This window comes from Stomoxys calcitrans, chromosome 1, assembly GCF_963082655.1.
Source record: "Stomoxys calcitrans chromosome 1, idStoCalc2.1, whole genome shotgun sequence".
Taxonomy (NCBI): domain Eukaryota; kingdom Metazoa; phylum Arthropoda; class Insecta; order Diptera; family Muscidae; genus Stomoxys; species Stomoxys calcitrans.
In genome coordinates this window covers 181,804,816-181,823,583 of record NC_081552.1, presented here as the reverse complement: position 1 = coordinate 181,823,583, position 18,768 = coordinate 181,804,816, and the positions used below count along the sequence as shown (strand labels likewise).

The 18,768-nt window shown below is 42.2% G+C and overlaps 2 protein-coding genes across 4 annotated transcripts in view; both read right to left on the bottom strand.

The window, feature by feature from the left end:
- Positions 1-1,432: 1,432 nt before the first annotated feature.
- LOC106093805 (uncharacterized) lies at positions 1,433-2,304 on the bottom strand. Its single transcript, XM_013260965.2, has one exon. The coding sequence runs from the start codon at positions 2,146-2,148 to the stop codon at positions 1,867-1,869; it is 282 nt and encodes a 93-aa protein (XP_013116419.2). The 5' UTR covers positions 2,149-2,304; the 3' UTR covers positions 1,433-1,866.
- Positions 2,304-18,768, bottom strand: part of LOC106093804 (motile sperm domain-containing protein 2) — a 130,713-nt gene continuing 114,248 nt past the window's right edge. For 2 of the 3 annotated variants that reach the window (XM_013260964.2, XM_013260961.2), the window contains exons 5-7: positions 12,826-12,935; positions 12,425-12,757; positions 2,304-2,517 (exon numbers count right to left, since the gene is read on the bottom strand). In XM_013260964.2, coding sequence (XP_013116418.1) covers positions 2,308-2,517; positions 12,425-12,757; positions 12,826-12,935 — 653 coding nt within the window. In that variant the 3' untranslated portion in view covers positions 2,304-2,307. The remainder of the gene's footprint in view (positions 2,518-12,424; positions 12,758-12,825; positions 12,936-18,768) is intronic. The other variant, XM_013260963.2, reaches the window with a different exon arrangement.

Here is an 18,768-nt window from a genome sequence, read left to right as displayed (position 1 = left end):
TATGTGCGTGGAATACTAAATTTGCCAGAAAGATGGCAAAAGGTTATCGAACAAAATGGCATTTATATATTTGATTAAAGTTCATTCTAAGTTTTATTAAAAATGCTTTTACTTTCTTTTAAAAAATCCGCAATTACTTTTTAGGCAACCCAATATAAGACACTGATACTACCCGTGCTGTTATATGGTTCTGAGGCATGGGTACTTGTGAAAGCAGATGAGGCAGTGCTTGGAGTATTTGAGAGAAATATTCTTCGTAAAATATATGGGCCAGTTTGTGTTAATGGAGAATATAGGCGACGTATGAACCACGAGCTGTATGACGACGATAGCATAGTTACACGCATAAAAATACACAGGCTGCGTTGGCTAGGTCATGTTGTCAGAATAGATGAAGAAGCTCCATCAAAGAAGTCTTTTGAAGGCAAACACGGTGGTACACGCAAACCGGAAAGACCAAAAGCCCGATGGAAAGATCAAGTGGCGGGAGCAGCTCAAAACTTGGTGTCAGAGATTTTAGAGTGAGCGCAGAAGATCGAGGCGCTTGGAACGCTATTCTACGTTCGGCTAGTGGTACAAATATTCTGTCATAGCCAATTAAAGTAAAGTAAGTAAGTTCGCATGACCTCACCTTATAAGTGCATCCCAGGTGGTGGGTATAAAAACAAACGTAGAGCGAGAGAGTTTATGGAGAAAACTAAGTGCGGTAGCCTATTGAAAACAGGCAGAAAAAACGTCTGGTCTGTTCACTATGAGTGTTGAACGTTGAATAACTTTTAACTAAAGGTTACATTTAAAATTTCCACGATTTTTATATTTATTGATTGATTGATTGATTGTTTGGTTTATTTATTTTCATTTATTTTGTCATATATTTTTATTTTTGTTAATAAAGCTTGAATAAATTAATGAATCCTCTTACAAAATAGTTGTTTTAAAACCTGCGAAAATGAACAAATATGTTTTTTGTAGCATAACAATTTGATTTATTGTATAATAAAATCAAAAAAATTGTTAACCTTCATACCTAAGTTAATGTGGACCATTTATTTTGTTATAATAAATAAATCGTATGTTATTGCGCAAATAATCGTTGTTTTTTTATAAATAAAATGTTGTAAATTTTGATTCTACGAAGGGAAACACCATAGTGTTTAATAAAATTTTACATAAATAAAATCTGTAAACACATTAAATTTATAAAAATGAACATAGCAATAGAGGGTGTAGGTATATTTTTTATTTTGTAGTTTTAAGAAAAAAAAAAAAACTAAAAATTATTTTGGGCTATAGGTTTGGCTTTTAGGCTATTTAAAAACATGGTGCCAAGTCAAATGAACAGCAAGAAACTATTTGTTTTTTTTTTTTTTTCAAGAGTTTCCGAGTTTGAGTGATTGTTTAGGGAGAGGTTAAGAATAAACATTGATAGTCCTAAAGTTTGTTTATGTTTTATATTTACACATTGACGGTACACATCATAAGGGGATAGACAGGAAAATTGAAAGTAGAAATTAGTTTTATTTGCCGTTTACGGCTGGTCACTGAATTTACGACCAAAAACAAAAACTATTTAAACATAAATAAATCAACGTTCTCCATCCATATTACAATCCATTATCCATGATCATCACTATTCCAAACTAATATTTTAGTTTTTGTTTCGACATGCATCCTACATAGATATCATCATTATTATAACAATAAATTCTTGCTCTTCGCTTCATTTGGTGTTTCACTACATTCGATACACATATAAATTTAAACAAAAGAAAAAAAAAATAAAATAATGCAATAATAAACATCTTAAATATCATCCAACGCCTTCTAGTTCCCTCTGTATGTCCTTGTCCATGTTTTGTGATTAGTTCAGGTCCAATCATATGTCGTTAACGTGTACTCAGCTTCGGTGACCTGCAGCAGGGCATTACTGGATATTACAAGCGATGGATTCTCACGGGATGTCGAACACAAATAGAAAGTTATAAACACAATGGCAAAGAGCATTGTAAGCGTTAGTATGCAACGGGCAAATTTACGTGCGAATGCGACGAGACCAAGCAAATAGCCGCCTCCCAAAACACCACCTCCATCTTTGTGTCCACATTCATCGCCGAAGCCATAGGGGTCCGCTGACGCTGCATCATCCATATCGCCGAATGCATCGGTGGCCACATAGCCCTCTGGACACTGACAATGTTTGATGAGTTTGTGGATTTTTGCTGCCTTAAAGTAACGACATTTTGTGGTGGCAGCTGCGGCAGCATTAAGGAGGCGTTGTTTGGTCAAATTGCATTTCGTAAGTAAATATTATAGATCCGCCTTGCCCTTGGCACATGTAGCGAAATCTACAGCATCAGCTAAGCCATCTTTGCTTAGGCATCCCTCGTCGTTGACAATTTGCAATTTGAGCAAGTATATAACGGCTATGGAAAGTATAAAGAGAACGACCAGCGTAATCCATTGAAGGGTTTGTGTGAATTTCAATTGTTTTTCCAACTTTCGTGTTTCCGTTGCAGACTGAAAAAGGAAAAAAGAAAAATAGATAATTAGAACTTTTTTAAATAAATGTCAATATATCACTCAAATTACAGTATGTGGAAGCTGGAAGAAAATCAATCAGTTCTGAAATGAGATTTTTTATACGTTATTGGGTTGCCCAAAAAGTAATTGCGGATTTTTTAAAAGAAAGTAAATGCATTTTTAATAAAATTTAGAATGAACTTTAATCAAATATACTTTTTTACACTTTTTTTCCAAAGCAAGCTAAAAGTAACAGCTGATAACTGACAGAAGAAAGAATGCAATGACAGAGTCACAAGCTGTGAAAAAATTTTTCAACGCCGACTATATGAAAAATCCGCAATTACTTTTTGGTCAACCCAATAAGTTTTTCGGGGTGGCAGCACTGATTGATAATTGTGTTCAAACGTCATCTGTGAAAGTGAAAAGTGTTCAGTATACTCTGCCATTTCATCATGAAAGAACTCCCCCGCTAGAGGTAGTTGCAATACTCTATCATAAAAGTAAGCCCCTAATGTCAAGGTGTTGCACGACCACATGCGTATTGACATGACAGAGGCACGCCGATACCGGGACATCTTAGGGATTATGCAGCAGTTGACATTGGCGCATTAAAATTGGTTACGCTACGGTAGAACTTCTTAGCCCTACATTCGTTGGACCAAAAAAATAATAGAGATATTGTTGTACCTGTTCCGGTTAATAAAATACTGTTTATTAAGGCTACTAAACTGAAACTGTAGTAGACGACATGGGAGTGAGAGCAGAGACAACGGAGGACATGTTGAGGCTTTTGATGAAAACCCATTTTCCGCAGGATACGAAGGGACTCACGGAGACACCGGAATCTTGGAATAATGACGTTGAAGAAATCTTTGAGGAGCTTCAAACCATTTAAGTCACCCGGACCTGATGGAATATTTCCGGCGTTACTGCAGAAAGAGGCAGACTATCTGGCGCCTCGTCTGGCCAAAATTTTCACAGCATGCCTATGGCTTTCATATGCTCCGAAAGCCTGGCAGTAGGAAAGGGTGGTGTTTATACCCAAGCCCGGCAAGGCAAATTATGCGCAATCGGGCAATAAATAATCTTAGAATTTTACGACGATCCGAAATATATATGCTTTGTAGGGTCGGAAATTTATATTTCGATGTGTTGCAAAAGGAATGAATAATTGAATATGCCCCCTATCCTATGGTGGTGAGTATAAACAAGTAAAAGCGTGCTAAGTTCGGATAGGCCGAATCTTGGAAACCCACCGCCATGAATTCTGCTAAAAATGTATACAAACTAAATTTAGTTGAAGGGCATAATTCTACATACCAAACTTCAGTCAAACCAGCAAAAATTAATGCTTCTAGGAACCGAACAAGGATGATCGAGAGAAAGGTTTACATGGGAGCTAAATCAGGTTAAAGACCATATTTGGTTCAGTTGTTGGATGTCGTAACAGAACATCGCATGCAAAATTTCAGCCAAATCGGAAAAAAATTTTGGCTTCTAAAGGCCTAAGAAGTCAAATCTAAATCTGAACCGATATGGCCCATTTGTAATCCCCAACGACCTACATCAATATTAAGTATCTGTGCAATATTTCAAGCGGCTAGCTTTACGCGTTCGACATCTATCGTGCTTTCGACAGACGGATGGACGGACGGACATGGCTAGATCGATACAGAACGTCGAGACGATCAAGAATATATATACATTATGGGGTCTTAGACGAATATTTCGAGGTGTTACAACCAGAATGATTAGATAAGTATACCCCCATTCTGTGGATGGTGGAGGGTAGAAAAAGGTGGCGCAAGCCGTGTTGCCAACTTAATGGGTTCTATGGGGGTTGTGTCTGTAATACTGTTTGCCTTGTTTTCAAACTAAAATGTTGTTGTTTGAGTAGTATTTCCACAAACGTCTAAATCTATCATCGTCCTTTTTCAGGATGCTGGTGACTTTGTAATTCGTTATGCCGAGTCTTTTGAAGTCTTGTTTGAGGTCTATTTGCTGTGGATTTATTCTGGGGCAGTTGAAAGTCGGTTCCAGTCCACTGGTCAATGGATTGTGTGGGCTCAGAATCACATTGATCCGAATTCAGAATGTTTTCTTTAAACAGATGTTGCTTAGTCCTGACATGCGAAAAACGAAGTCTGCAGACCATTGTTGAAACGTTATGTGGCAATCGCCTGTTGTTGTTGTAGCAGTGTGTTGTACACTGAGGCGGCAGCCCTTGCCGATGGAGAACTCCATCGGGTCAATCCGGTACGTACAACCGGCTACCATGGGATTGCGCCTGTTGTAAAACCAAGGTGTTGAGTTAACAGTAGATTATAATGCATAGAGATGACGCCCTACACGCGCCACTTACGAACTTCCTCCCTTCTGAATTATGGGAAAAGTTCCAGTATCTGTATGATTAACTGCAATCTGATCGGCTTGCGCGTTTCCGTCAATATTAGGGGGGACACTTCGCCCTGAATGTGAATGTCTAATTCATGCAACTGTAGCCTCCTTTGACGCTGAACGCCTGCGTTCGAATCTGGCGAGAACATTGGACAAAATTTAAATCAGTGGTTATTCCCTCTTAATGCTGGCGACATTTGAGAGGTACCATGCTATGCATGGTCATGCACAAAATGCTCCCCAAACAGGTGTCGCACCGTTGCACGCCTTTCGGACTCGGCTATAAAAAATGTATCATTGAGTTTAAGCTTAAATCGGAAAGCACTCATTAATGTGTGAGAAATTTGCGCCTGCTCGGTTCCTGGGCAAATTTTCACTCTACTCCCAAATGCCTTCCTTTTTAGTCCTAAAATTCCGCATTGGTAAATATTTCCGGTTTAGGGGGTATTTCGGGGTTGGGGTGGCCACCCAGACACTTGGCCCTTAAAGTAAATATAAGATTCGTGCTCTACTTTCAAATACATTTAAAATAAGCCCCATAATGGCAAGATCGGTAAATAAGTTCTGTTTGAGGGTGGAGTGGACCCCAGGGTCTTTGTCCCGAAAATGAGTATCAATTTCCCGAAAATCGGGAGGTATTTTGGAATAAGGCGGCTCGCCAAACACATGGCTCTTCAATTGAATATCAAACTCGTTTTTTTGTATCTCAAGCACATTTTGTTTGAGATCCATATCGTCGTGATTGGTATATATATCCATTTGGCGGGTTTTGAGTGGCTCCCCACCCCAACAATAGAAACCATGTCTTGTTTTCGGTGACTGTGAGAGTGCAAAAAGATTGCGAACGAATCACATTACCAACCTGCGAGATCTGGTGGTTTTGAAAATTAGAGTAATGAAAAGTGGGTTTTAGGTGAGGGATGGCACCTCAGACCTCATTTCGACCCAAGTATGGATATTAAATTCGTGCTTTACTCCTACAGCCCTTTAATTTGACCCCCATATTGCCATGGTCGGTAAATATGAACCGTTTGGAGGGTCTCTTGGTCTCCATATTGCCAAGTCGGAAATCAGTTTGCTTTAGGGTGCTGAAGGCCGTACCCCCAAATACTTGGCTCTAAAATTGGATATCAAATTCGTTTCTACTCTCAAATACCTTTCATTTGAGTTCCATATTGTTATAATGGGTCAAGTAACCTATTTGACGTATTTTTAGGAGGAAAGCACCATCTAGACTTAAACCCAAATGTTGATGTCATATTCGTAATCTACTCCCAAATACCTTTCATTTGAGTCCCATATAGCCATGGTCGGCTAATGTACCCATTTAGGTAGTATCTGGGGGTGGAGCGACCTCCCACAACTTGGACCTAATTATACCCTCCACCATAAGATGGGGGGTATACTAATTTCGTCATTCTGTTTGTAACTACTCTAAATATTCGTCTGAGACCCCATAAAGTATATATATTCTTGATCGTCGTGACATTTTATGTCGATCTAGCCATGTCCGTCCGTCTGTCCGTCCGTCCGTCCGTCCGTCTGTCTGTCGAGAGCACGCTAACTTCCGAAGGAGTAAAGCTAGCCGCTTTAAATTTTGCACAAATACTTCTTATTAGTGTAGGTCGGTTGGTATTGTAAATGGGCCATATCGGTCCATGTTTTAATATAGCTGCCATATAAACCGATCTTGGGTCTTGACTTCTTGAGCCTCTAGAGTGCGCAATTCTTATCCGATTGGAATGAAATTTTGCACGAGGTGTTTTGTTACGATATCCAACAACTGTGCCAAGTATGGTTCAAATCGGTCCATAACCTGATATAGCTGCCATATAAACCGATCTTGGATCTTGACTTCTTGAGCCTCTAGAGTGCGCAATTCTTATCCGATTGAAATGAAATTTTGCACGACGTGTTTTGTTATGATATCCAACAACTGTGCCAAGTATGGTTTAAATCGGTCCATAACCTGATATAGCTGCCATATAAACCGATCTTGGGTCTTGACTTCTTGAGCCTCTAGTGTGCGCAATTCTTATCCGATCAGAATGAAATTTTGCACGACGTGTTTTGTTATGATATCCAACAACTGTGCCAAGTATGGTTGAAATCGGTCCATAACCAGATATAGCTGTCATATAAACAGATCTTGGGTCTTGACTTCTTGAGCCTCTAGAGGGCACAATTCTTATCCGATTTGAATGAATTTTCGCACGAAGTATTTCGTTATGATATCCAACAACTGTGCCAAGTATGGTTGAAATCGGTCCATAACCAGATATAGCTGTCATATAAACAGATCTGGGGATTTGACTTCTTGAGCTTCTAGAGGGCGCAATTCCTATCCGATTTGGCTGAAATTTTGCATGACGTATTTTATTTTTAATTTCAACAACTGTGTCAAATAAGGTTCAAATCGGTTCATAACCTGATATAGCTGCCATATATACCGATCTGGGATCTTGACTTCTTGACCCCTAGAGGTCGCAATTATTATCTGATATGCCTGAAATTTTGTACGACGGATCCTCTCATGACCATCAACAAACGTGTTTATTATGGTCTGAATCGGTCTATAGCCCGATACAGATCCCATATAAATCTTTCTCTCTATTTTACTTCGTGAGCCCCAATGGGCGCAATTCTTATACGAATTGGCTGAAATTTTACACAGGTCTCCAACATATAATTTAATTGTGGTCCAAACCGGACCATATCTTGATATCGTTTTAATAGCAGAGCAACTCTTTTCTTATATCCCTTTTTTGCCTAAGAAGAGATGCCGGGAAAAGAACTCGACAAATGCGATCCATGGTGGAGGGTATATAAGATTCGGCCCGGCCGAACTTAGCACGCTTTTACTTGTTTTATATGCAATTTTTGTAATCTACAGCCAAATACTTTTTATTTGAGTCCCATATTGACATGAATATATTTGTTTAGATGAGTTTTGGTGTTGGGGCGTTCCGCTGGGTACTTGTACCCCAAATTTTAATATGATATTCGTTTTCTAATCTCTCATACCTTTCATTCGATACCCATATTGTGCCTATCGGCCCACTTTTGATTTTGATTGGTGTTTTTGGGGTATGGGGGAGGGATCTCCCCCATCCGATATCAAAAAATTATATAGCCTATTATTTCTTCCAGACCGACCTATCCAATCTGTGAACATGTTAAGAAAATCGATTCAAACGTTTTTGATTCGACGGAACAAACAAACAAACCAAGTCCCATATAGTCATAATTGGTTAATGTGCCCATTTGGGGCTTTTTCGGGGGGTTAGTATGACCCCCTACACTTCAATCTTATTTTGTATGCCAGATTCGTAATCTACTTCCAAATACTTATCATTTGAGCCCCATATTGATATGGACGTTAAATTTGTCTGCTTGGAGGAGTTTTGGGGTTTTTAATATCATATTTGCATTCTACTCTTCAATGTATTTTATTTGATACCCATTTTGCCATTATCGGTCCACCTTTAATTTTGGGTGGTGATTTTGGGGTAACGGGGAAGGGTCCGCCTCCTTCGAATATCAACAAATTATAAAGCCTGTTCCTCCTTCCTGAACATATTCGTAATCTACTCCCGTATACCTTTCATTCGAGTTCCATATTGTCATGATCTAATTGGACGATCATGACAATATGGATCATGGACAATATGGGTCCAGTTACTTGGACCCAATTTTAAATATGAAATTCGTACTCTACTCCTGAAAACCTTTAATTTAAGTCACATTTCACATTTAAGTCCCCCCCCCCCCCCACCCATCCGATATCAAACAAGTAAAAGCGTGCTAAGTTCGGTCGGGCCGAATCTTATATACCCTCCACCATGGATCGCATTTGTCGCGTTCTTTTCCCGGCATCTCTTCTTAGGCAAAAAAGGATATAAGAAAAGAGTTGCTCTGCTATTAAAACGATATCAAGATATGGTCCGTTTCGGACCACAATTAAATTATATGTTGGAGACCTGTGTAAAATTTCAGCCAATTCGTATAAGAATTGCGCCCATCGGGGCCCACGAAGTAAAATAGAGAGAACGATTTATATGGGATCTGTTTCGGGCTATAGACCGATTCAGACCATAATAAACACGTTTGTTGATGGTCATGAGAGGATCCGTCGTACAAAATTTCAGGCATATCGGATAATAATTGCGACCTCCAGGGGTCAAGAAGTCAAGATCCCAGATCGGTTTATATGGCAGCTATATCAGGTTATGAACCGATTTGAACCTTATTTAACACAGTTGTTGAAAGTAAAAATAAAATACGTCATGCAAAATTTCAGCCAAATCGGATAGGAATTGCGCCCTCTAGAAGCTCAAGACCCAAGATCGGTTTATTTGGCAGCTATATCAGGTTATGGACCGATTTAAACCATACTTTGCACAGTTGTTGGGTATCATAACAAAACACGTCGTGCGAAATTCCATTCCATTCGGATAAGAATTGCGCACTCTAGAGGCTCAAGAAGTCAAGACCCAAGATCGGTTTATATGGCAGCTATATCAAAACATGGACCGATATGGCCCATTTACAATCCCAACCGACCTACACTAATAAGAAGTATTTGTGCAAAATTTCAAGCGGCTAGCTTTACTCCTTCGGAAGTTAGCGTGCTTTCGACATACAGACGGACGGACGGACATGGCTAGATCGACATAAAATGTCACGACGATCAAGAATATATATACTTTATGGGGTCTCAGACGAATATTTCGAGTAGTTACAAACAGAATGACGAAATTAGTATACCCCCCATCTTATGGTGGAGGGTATAAAAATTATATAGCCTATGTTTTCTTCCAGACCAACCTACACAATCTGTGAAAATTTCAAGGTAATCGGTTCAGCTGTTTTTGAGTCTATACGGAACAAAAAAACAAACCGACAAACAAACATACAAATACAAATTGATTTTTATATCTTAGATGATAATTTTGTCAACATAATTATCAATCAGGTGCGATAAGGCAGGTATAGGCATGGTATTGCCCATAGCAATTCGTATGCCCTTGTATTGTGTACTTTGTAGCCGTAGCAATTCATTTGCTGGATAATCTAGCATCAGTGGTGCCATATATTCTATGACTGGTCTGACGACACTAAAATACAAGCGCCACAGTCAGACCCCCAGGATACTCCGCAAAGGGCTAGCATAATATTGATAAATTTAAAGCGTTTCGTTCTGACGTTCCCAATATGCGGTATGACCTTTAAATGAGATTTTGAATTCTTTCACAAATTCAATTTCAGCTCCATTAAAATGCAGTCTATTTACATTCAGTGTATTCCTATGTGTTGGTTGGAATATCAAACACTTGGATTTGGCGGAGATAGTTGTAGTTGCATTTGTCTTGGCCTTTCGCTGACAACGTTTAAAGCGTTCTGCACGCGGTTAATGGCAATTTGCAAAGAAGCATCTGCATGGAAGATCTTTAAATCGTCAGTGTAGCCAAGAATTTCCACGTCACGATCGGAAAATATCTCATTCACGTACACATTGAAACTAAGTGGGCTGAGAGAGGATCCTTGAGAGGTGCCGGTTTGCCAATTCCTTTCTATGTCATTTCTACTTAAACTTAGAATCAATTCCTTACACTCTAAAAGTCCGTGTATTTTATTGCAGATGTCTTTGGCAATACCAAGCTCTTCGTGTTTCTTAATGAGTGTATCGATATTTACATTCTCGAATGCACTGCTGATATAAAAAAAAAGAATTTGCCCTCCTTCTTCGCCAGCTGCGCCGCAGACCAAAGTGTGACGATGTTGTCAGTCGTTAATCGTCCCCCGCCTAGAGCCAGACTGAGAGTTATGCAGCAGTTTGAGCATATTCGAGATGATAGTCCAATCGATTGCAAATCATTTTTATACCCACCACCGAAGGATGGGGGTATATTCATTTTGTCATTCCGTTTGCAACACATCGAAAAATCCATTTCCGACCCTATAAAGTATATATATTCTTGATCAGCGTAAAAATCTAAGACGATCTAGACATGTCCGTCCGTCTGTCTGTTGAAATCACGCCATAGTCTTTAAAAATAGAGATATTGAGCTGAAATTTTGCACAGATTCTTTTTTTGTCCATAAGCAGGTTAAGTTCGAAGATGGGCAATATCGGACTATATCTTGATATAGCCCCCATATAGACCGATCCGCCGATTTAGGGTCTTAGGCCCATAAAAGCCACATTTTTTATCCGATTTCGCTGAAATTTGGGACAGTGAGTTGTGTTAGGCCCTTCGACATCCTTTGTCAATTTGGCCCAGATCGGTCCAGATTTGGATATAGCTGCCATATAGACCGACCATCCGATTTAGGGTCTAAGGCCCATAAAAGCCAAATTTTTTATCCGATTTCGCTGAAATTTGGCACAGTGAGTTGTGTTAGGCCCTTCGACATCCTTCGTCAATTTGGCTCAGATCGGTTCAGATTTGGATATAGCTGTCATATAGACCGATCCTCCGATTTAGGGTCTTAGGCCCACAAAAGGCACATTCATTATACGATTTTAATGAAATTTGGGACAGTGAACTGTGTTAGGCCCGTCGACATCCTTCGTGAATTTGGCCCAGATCGGTCCAGATTTGGATATAGCTGCCATATAGACCGACCCTCCGATTTAGGGTCTAAGGCCCATAAAAGCCACATTTATTATCCGATTTTGCTGAAATTTCGGACAGTGAGTTGTGTTAGGCCCTTCGACATCTTTCTTCAATTTGCTCCAGATCGGTTCAGATTTGGATTTAGCTGCCATATAGACCGATTTGTTGATTTAAGGTTTTGGGCCCATAAAATGCTCATTTTTTGTTCGATGTCGCCGAAATTTGGGACAGTGAGTTAAGTTAAGCCCCTTGACATACTTCTGCAATATCGCACAGATCGGTCCAGATTTCGATATAGCTGCCACATAGACCGATATCTAGGTTTTAGGTTTTGGGGCCATAAAAGACGCATTTATTGTCCGATGTCGCTGAAAGTTGAGACAGTGAGTTTAGTTAGGCTCTTCGACGTCTTTCTTCAATTTGGCCCAGATTTGAATATAACTGCCATATAGACCGATCTTTCGATTTAAGGTTTTGGGCCCATAAAAGAGACAGTTATTGTCCGAATTCGCCGAAATTTGGGACTGTCCTTTGTGGTAGGCTCTTCGACATTTTTGTGCAACTTCTTCCCCCCTAACGTTTCATCCAAGTTTCAAAAACTATCAATAACCCTTGACCAAATTACGACTGTCGCAATCTCATGGCAGCCGCTTGTACGTACCGGATTGACCCGATGGAGTCCTTCATCGGCAAGGGCTGCCGCCCCGGTGTACAACACACTGCTAGACAACAACAATAACGACTGTAGGGGATTAATTATGTGTTGCACTGGGTTTGGGATATGAAAAGATGGGTGTGCAGCACATTAGTGGACTAGGGTATAATAGGGCTTCATATAAAACAGAACATTGGATATAAGAAACAAATGAACTACAAGTAGCTACCACACTTACATAGTCTCTTGCATTATCGACAGGACTGCTGCCGACTCCATTGGCAATAACCTTTGGTGTGCTCTTATCGTCATCGGTGTAAGAGCATAAGAAACGATAATTTTCCATATCGGGAGAATCTTGGCCAACTTTTCTCCAATACTCAACTACATGCTGCGGCTGGACATCCAATGCGGGCACACACATAATTAGGAATTTGTCTTTGCCATTTCCCGATAATTTATGCTCTGGTTTAAGCAATATGTTGACAACAACTGTTTCGCCGGGGTTGAGAATACCACATCTCGGTTTGACGCGAAATTTGTCTGGCGATGTTGTTTGTATCTATTAAAACATTGAGATAGGGTATAAGAAAAAACAGGGTGTAAGAAAAAACCGTGGTATGTACTCACCTTATAGGCTACGGGTGTTGACGATTTGCATGTTAATTTTATTTCACCATCATTAGAGTCATCGCGACTGAACTTAAGTTCATCGCTTGGCGATATTTCCAACATAGCTTCTGTAAGTGATAAATGGAAAGAAAAATAAAAGCTAATAAAAATTTACAATTGTAGGTAAGAATTTGATGACTCTAGAAACAAAGTCTACTAAATATGTTTTAAACCCAGTAGATGGGGTATAAGTGCAATCTAAAATATGTAAATATTATATTCAAAGCGTTGCCCCAAGTGTCTGGAAGGCTCTCCGCCTCCAAACAAAAACTTCCTAAGCTGGCATGTATGAATGCAATGAAAGGCCGTTGGAATTAGAGTACGAATCTGATATTGCGAGCTTAGTACGTACAAGGACGTTTTGGAGCTGCTGTCGTATTGTGTTGGGTTCCGGACCAACAAGGGTTGGTGAGGAATGAAGCGGCTGACGAGCTGGCCAGGTTTATGTCGCGGATGGACTCTGGAAGTGCGACGCCGGTGTGGACCCTCTCAGCGTTGGCTCTTTGGTATGGTGGATTATTACTATGACGAATGCGCAGACTCGGCGTGGGCTGGCGTTGTGAACTGCAGGGTTCTCAAGGCTCTGTGGCCAAGTTTCTCCGGAACGATGACGTCGTTTGTTCTCGATCTGGTGAAGAGTGACCTTGAGTTGTTGGTGGGAGTCCTGACCGGCCACTGCAATGTCAGCTCACTGACATGGCGATGTGCACGAAACGAGGAGTATTTCTACAGGGTCTATGGAGACGGTTGAGCTTCTACTGTGGCCCGCGATGGCGGGGAGTAGCGTAGCATTATGGGTGAACACCACTTCACGGAGTTCTCTACAGTCTTTCGAGCCCCCGAGTCAAACTGAAATTCTCTAAAACCATGTCTACACTTGGAGCAAATCTAGATTTGCGACGAGATTTCGGAAACCTCGTGTTTTTCAACGTGGTTTCTCATTCAGTGTGAGCTACTTATTTTAGGAGATTTGCAGCAAATCTCCTTCGAAATTCAAATGCAACACTGCTTTTGTATATTGAATGCCGGTTATTATCCGTATTTTCTACAGCACTTTTTCTCAACATCTGACGACTTCTTAAGGCCTAACAGAATGAGCGCGGATCGTCGCGTTAAAAAATGCAACGCTGCAAACAAATGTTAAAAAATCCAAAGTTAAACAGTTTTTAACTTTGACGACCTTTTTGGTCGTGAATGGCGCTCTCTTTCATGCGTCAAAGTTTAAAATTTTTAAACTTTTCCGCATTGCTTTTGTGGCTGAACGTGCTCATTCTGTGTTGGCCTTTATTGGAATTAGAAAATGTTGGCTTCAAATTTAATAAAATCGCTTAACAAATTGAATTGCTGACCACAGCATATATGCTGAACACAATAAAAACATTGTCAATAACATCACTGTTGACAAATAATACAAATCAAAAGGATCGTAATGTAAACAGGTTTTGGAGATTATCTTAAATCAAGTGTAATCAAGGTTTAAATATGGTTTAAGGGCCTGGGATGGCGCCGAGGCGGCCTTCTAGTCGGTGAGATTTCGGTCTCTATGGGGGCTTTTCGTTTATCTTTATCTCTTATCCCTCTCGAGACCACTTCACCAAAAAAATACTAACGGGATATGTTTGCCGATCAGAACAATTTAAGACTTAAATGAAACAACTTTTGGATAATCGAGCAACTTGATATCCAAGTTTGGGAACAAAGCCTTAAAGTGTCACACAACCCGAAAAACAACGCAAAAACCGACATATAGACCGCCAAGAAATGATACAAGACAGTATGAGCCAACTACAGGGAAGCCATCGTAGCGCAGAGGTTAGCATGTCCGCCTATGAAGCTGAACGCCTGGGTTCGAATCCTGGCAAGAACATCAGAACAAATTTTCAGCGCTGCTTATCCCTCCTAATCCTAGTGCGACTAAGATGGGATGCGTCCACAGGGATCTGGGTCTGAGTTGAGTGGGTCTGGTCGGGCGTGGTGGTGTGTATCGTGCGGTCCCTGGTTACAATCGGGGCGATTTATTCAGGTCCATTTCTTCAGGTGCAATGGGAGGCGGTCGTTCTTCAAGGACTACATTCACCAGGTAGCCATTTACCGCATCTGCTACCGCGTCTGCATGCATGTTGTTTAGACCTGCTTGATATGCCGCTTGATCTAGAGGTTCTCTCTTGTAGCGCTGAACCTTACGCTCTAGATCAGGTAGATCTACCATAAGGCTTCTGGGCGGTGGATATCTTTCCACAAGACGATGATTTGGATGATCTCTGCGATAACAGTCCAAAAGGTATTGCTTAGACAGCATGTCGTTATGTCTTCGCACTGGTAGAATCTTTGTCTCCTGATGGAGGTGGTCCACATGAGAACTGAGGAGACAGCCCGTCGCAGTTCGGAGGGCGGCATTCTGACAGATCTGAATATTATTCCACTGCGTGTCACAAAGTTGACGAGACACACTGGCGCTGCATAACTTGCCACAGACCGGCCAATTGCTTTGTACGTAGTCAACAAGGTTTCTTTGTCTGCACCCCAAGTGCTGCCAGCAAGTGACCTGAGGACCTTGTTTCTACTTTTGACTTTATCGCAGATTGCTGTGGCATGTGGGGAGAATGTGTAAGAGCTGTCAATTGTGACGCCAAGGGAAGGGGGTGGAATGGAGGATAGGTAGACGTTAAACAGTGCCGGAGATATCACACCACCTTGGAGAACTCCCTGTTTCACTATACGGTGCTTCGACTTCTTATCCCTAAATTCCACAAATGACTGGCGACCACACAGAAAATTCGCGACCCAGAGTTTCAGGCCTGGCTGGTGGGACGTGTTAGCGATGTCCTCAAATAATTTGGCATGGCTGACCGTGTCGAATGCCTTCGATAGGTCCAGTGCCATGAGGACCGTCCTATCACATGGTCTGTGCTGATTGAAGCCACGGCAAATGTGTGCGGTGATGGCATGCAAAGCTGTTGTTATGCTGTGCAGTCTTCGAAATCTATGTTGATGCTCGGCGAATGGAAATTCTCCTAAGAGGCTCGGGAGAAGTAATGCCTCAAGAGTCTTTGCCACTGGTGAGAGAAGGGAGATCGGTCTGTACGACTCCCTCAAACTCGGGTCATTTCCAGACTTCAGTAGCGGTATCACTCTGTCCATTTTCCAGACATCGGGAACTATAAGAGAGTTCAAAGACGGGTTGAGGACAGTGGTAAGATACTCAACTCCAGGTGAATCCATATTCTTCAACATCAATGTAGAGATTCCGTCGGGGCCCAACGCCTTAGATGACTTGGCGCCACGTATGACATTCGTAACTTTGCCCACGGTAAATTGTGATGGCTGTTCATCGGTTCGGAGACCACGAATACGGCGAATGGCTCTCCTCCTTGCCCTGTCTCTCACGCGTTGCACAATAAATTGAAGGTTGAACAACCTGGCGCATCGTTTCGGATCAGTCGCGGTTATTTCGCCAAAAGTGACTGAGGTCCTGTCATCCTGTCTACCGGGGTTCGAGAGTGACTTAATAGTAGACCACAGTTTGCCTACAGCGGTGCCTAAGTTACATTGCTCCAAGTGTTCCAGCCACAAATTCCGCTAATGTTCGTTGACTACCCTGTTTATTTCCAGATTCAGCCAGTCCAATCGGCCTTCTTATGATTGATAAACGTCCGCCGCTCAGAAGTTATGAAGTCGGGTGGTCGGTCCATGGTGAGAATTATGGGGAGGTGGTCTGATCCCAAAGAGATGACGGCTTGCCAGGATACGTTACTCAGGAGATCAGGGGATGCAATGGAGATGTCCTCCTCGTTATCCTAGTGGGGGCATCCTCATTCACCGTGCAAAACGTGGAGCTTTCTATCTGCTCTGCCAAAGCTGTGCCACGCTGGTCGTTACCTAGGGGAGAATGCCATGAAGTGTGATGCGCATTAAAGTCCCCTAGAACCAGACGATTATGGTCAGATAGCAACCCACTTATGTCGGGGTTGTAAGCCTGGCCATTAATCGGGACACGCTTACCAACCGGCGGTATGTACACGTTGTATAGCTCTACTCGTCAGTACCGGACTTGAATGCTATCCCCATGCATTCCATGTAGGGGTCACTAGCGTCATGCGCAGGCTATATAGGTCTATATTGCCCCACCTCGAGTCCTTGAGCGGTCCTTAAGTAGCACATTCTAACCGTGACAACTGTGCAAGCTGCAGGTGTTGGTCAGCTTTGTTTCCTGGATCGCTGCGACAAATATGTTCTTCCGACTCATAAAGTCCACAATCTCATTGATGTTACGACGAAGTCCGTTGCAGTTTAACTGCAAAAACAATACACTTCCCGGCACTGGCTTGGCAATATTTGGGCTGGGATGCTGCCGTTGCGTAAATTGACGTACGGGAGAGGTCGGAGGGGTCACATAGTCCGACGACGAGGACGCAGAAGGCGACGACGACGACGCTTGTGACCCACTGCCGACTATGTTCCCACAGCATCTTGCGACATAACCAGTATGACTATACTCCCGTAGTGAAGTGAGGCCAGAGCAAGATCGGAAATGTACCCACTCCATGCACCGGTTATACCTCACCGACACCGACCGATGATGGAGGCGTTTCTGGCAAACCGAACAGAACCAGGGTTCGGGGTTCTTTTCAATCCCGGCTCGGACCAGAAGCGTGCGGAGAAGGCACTCCGGGATGTGCCTCTGACGAAAAAAGACGAACACGTACACTGAGGCGGCAGCCCTTGCCGATTAGGATTCCATCGGGTCAATCCGGTGCGTAGGCAAACTGTGGTCCACTGTTAAATCATTCTCGAACCCTGGTAGACGGAATGACAGGACATCAGTCACTTTTGGCGAAATAACCGTGACTGATTCGAAGAGATGCGCCAGGTTGTTCAGCCGTCAATTTATTGTGCATCCCGAGAGTGACAGGGCAAGGAGGAGACCCATTCGCCGTATTCCTGGTCTCCGAACCGATAAAAAGGACATGAGGACATCGTCAACACGTCCCTCCAGCCAGGCCTGAAACGCTGGGTCGCGAATTATCTATGTGGTCGCCAGTCATTTGTGGAATTAAGGGATAAGAAGTCGAAGCACTGTAGAGTGAAACAGGGAGTTCCCCAAGGTGGGGTGATATCTCCGGCACTGTTTAACCTCTACCTATCCTCCATTCCACCCCCTCCAGACGGCATAGAGATTGTGTTATACGCGGACGATTGTACGGTCATGGCGTCAGGCCCCCCACCCATTGTAATCTGAAGATTTCTGCCACAAAATCTTCCGCCACATTGTTCACTACAAATGCGTATTTGTGAGGTGAATACTGAGCTGACTGTGATGGTCGATGGAGAAATGATTCCGATCATCAAGTGTCCCAAAATTCTTGGCGTCAAATTTGACAGCTCTTTCACTATCTCCCAACATGCCACAGCAATCTGCAATAAAGTCAAAAGTAGAAACAAGTTCCTCAAGTCACTTGCTGGTAGCACTTGGGGTGTAGACAAAGAAATCTTGTTGACCATGTACAAAGCAATTGGCCGGTCTGTGGCAAGTTATGCAGCGCCAGTGTGGTCTCGTCAACTTTGTGACACGCAGTGGAATAGTAGTCAGATCTGTCAGAATGCCGCCCTCCGAACTGCGACGGGCTGTCTCCCCAGTTCTCATGTGGACCACCTCCATCAGCAGACAAAGATCCTACCAGTGCGAAGACATAACTACATGCTGTCCAAGCAATGTTTTTTGGGCTGTTATCGCAGAGACCACCCAAATCATCGTCTTGTGGATAGATATCCACCGCCCAGAAGCCTTAAGGTAGATCAACATGATCTGGAACGTGAGGTTCAGCGCTACTGCTACAGCTAGACAACATTCATGCAGACACGGTAGCAGGTGCGGTAAATGGCTACCGGGTGAATGTAGTT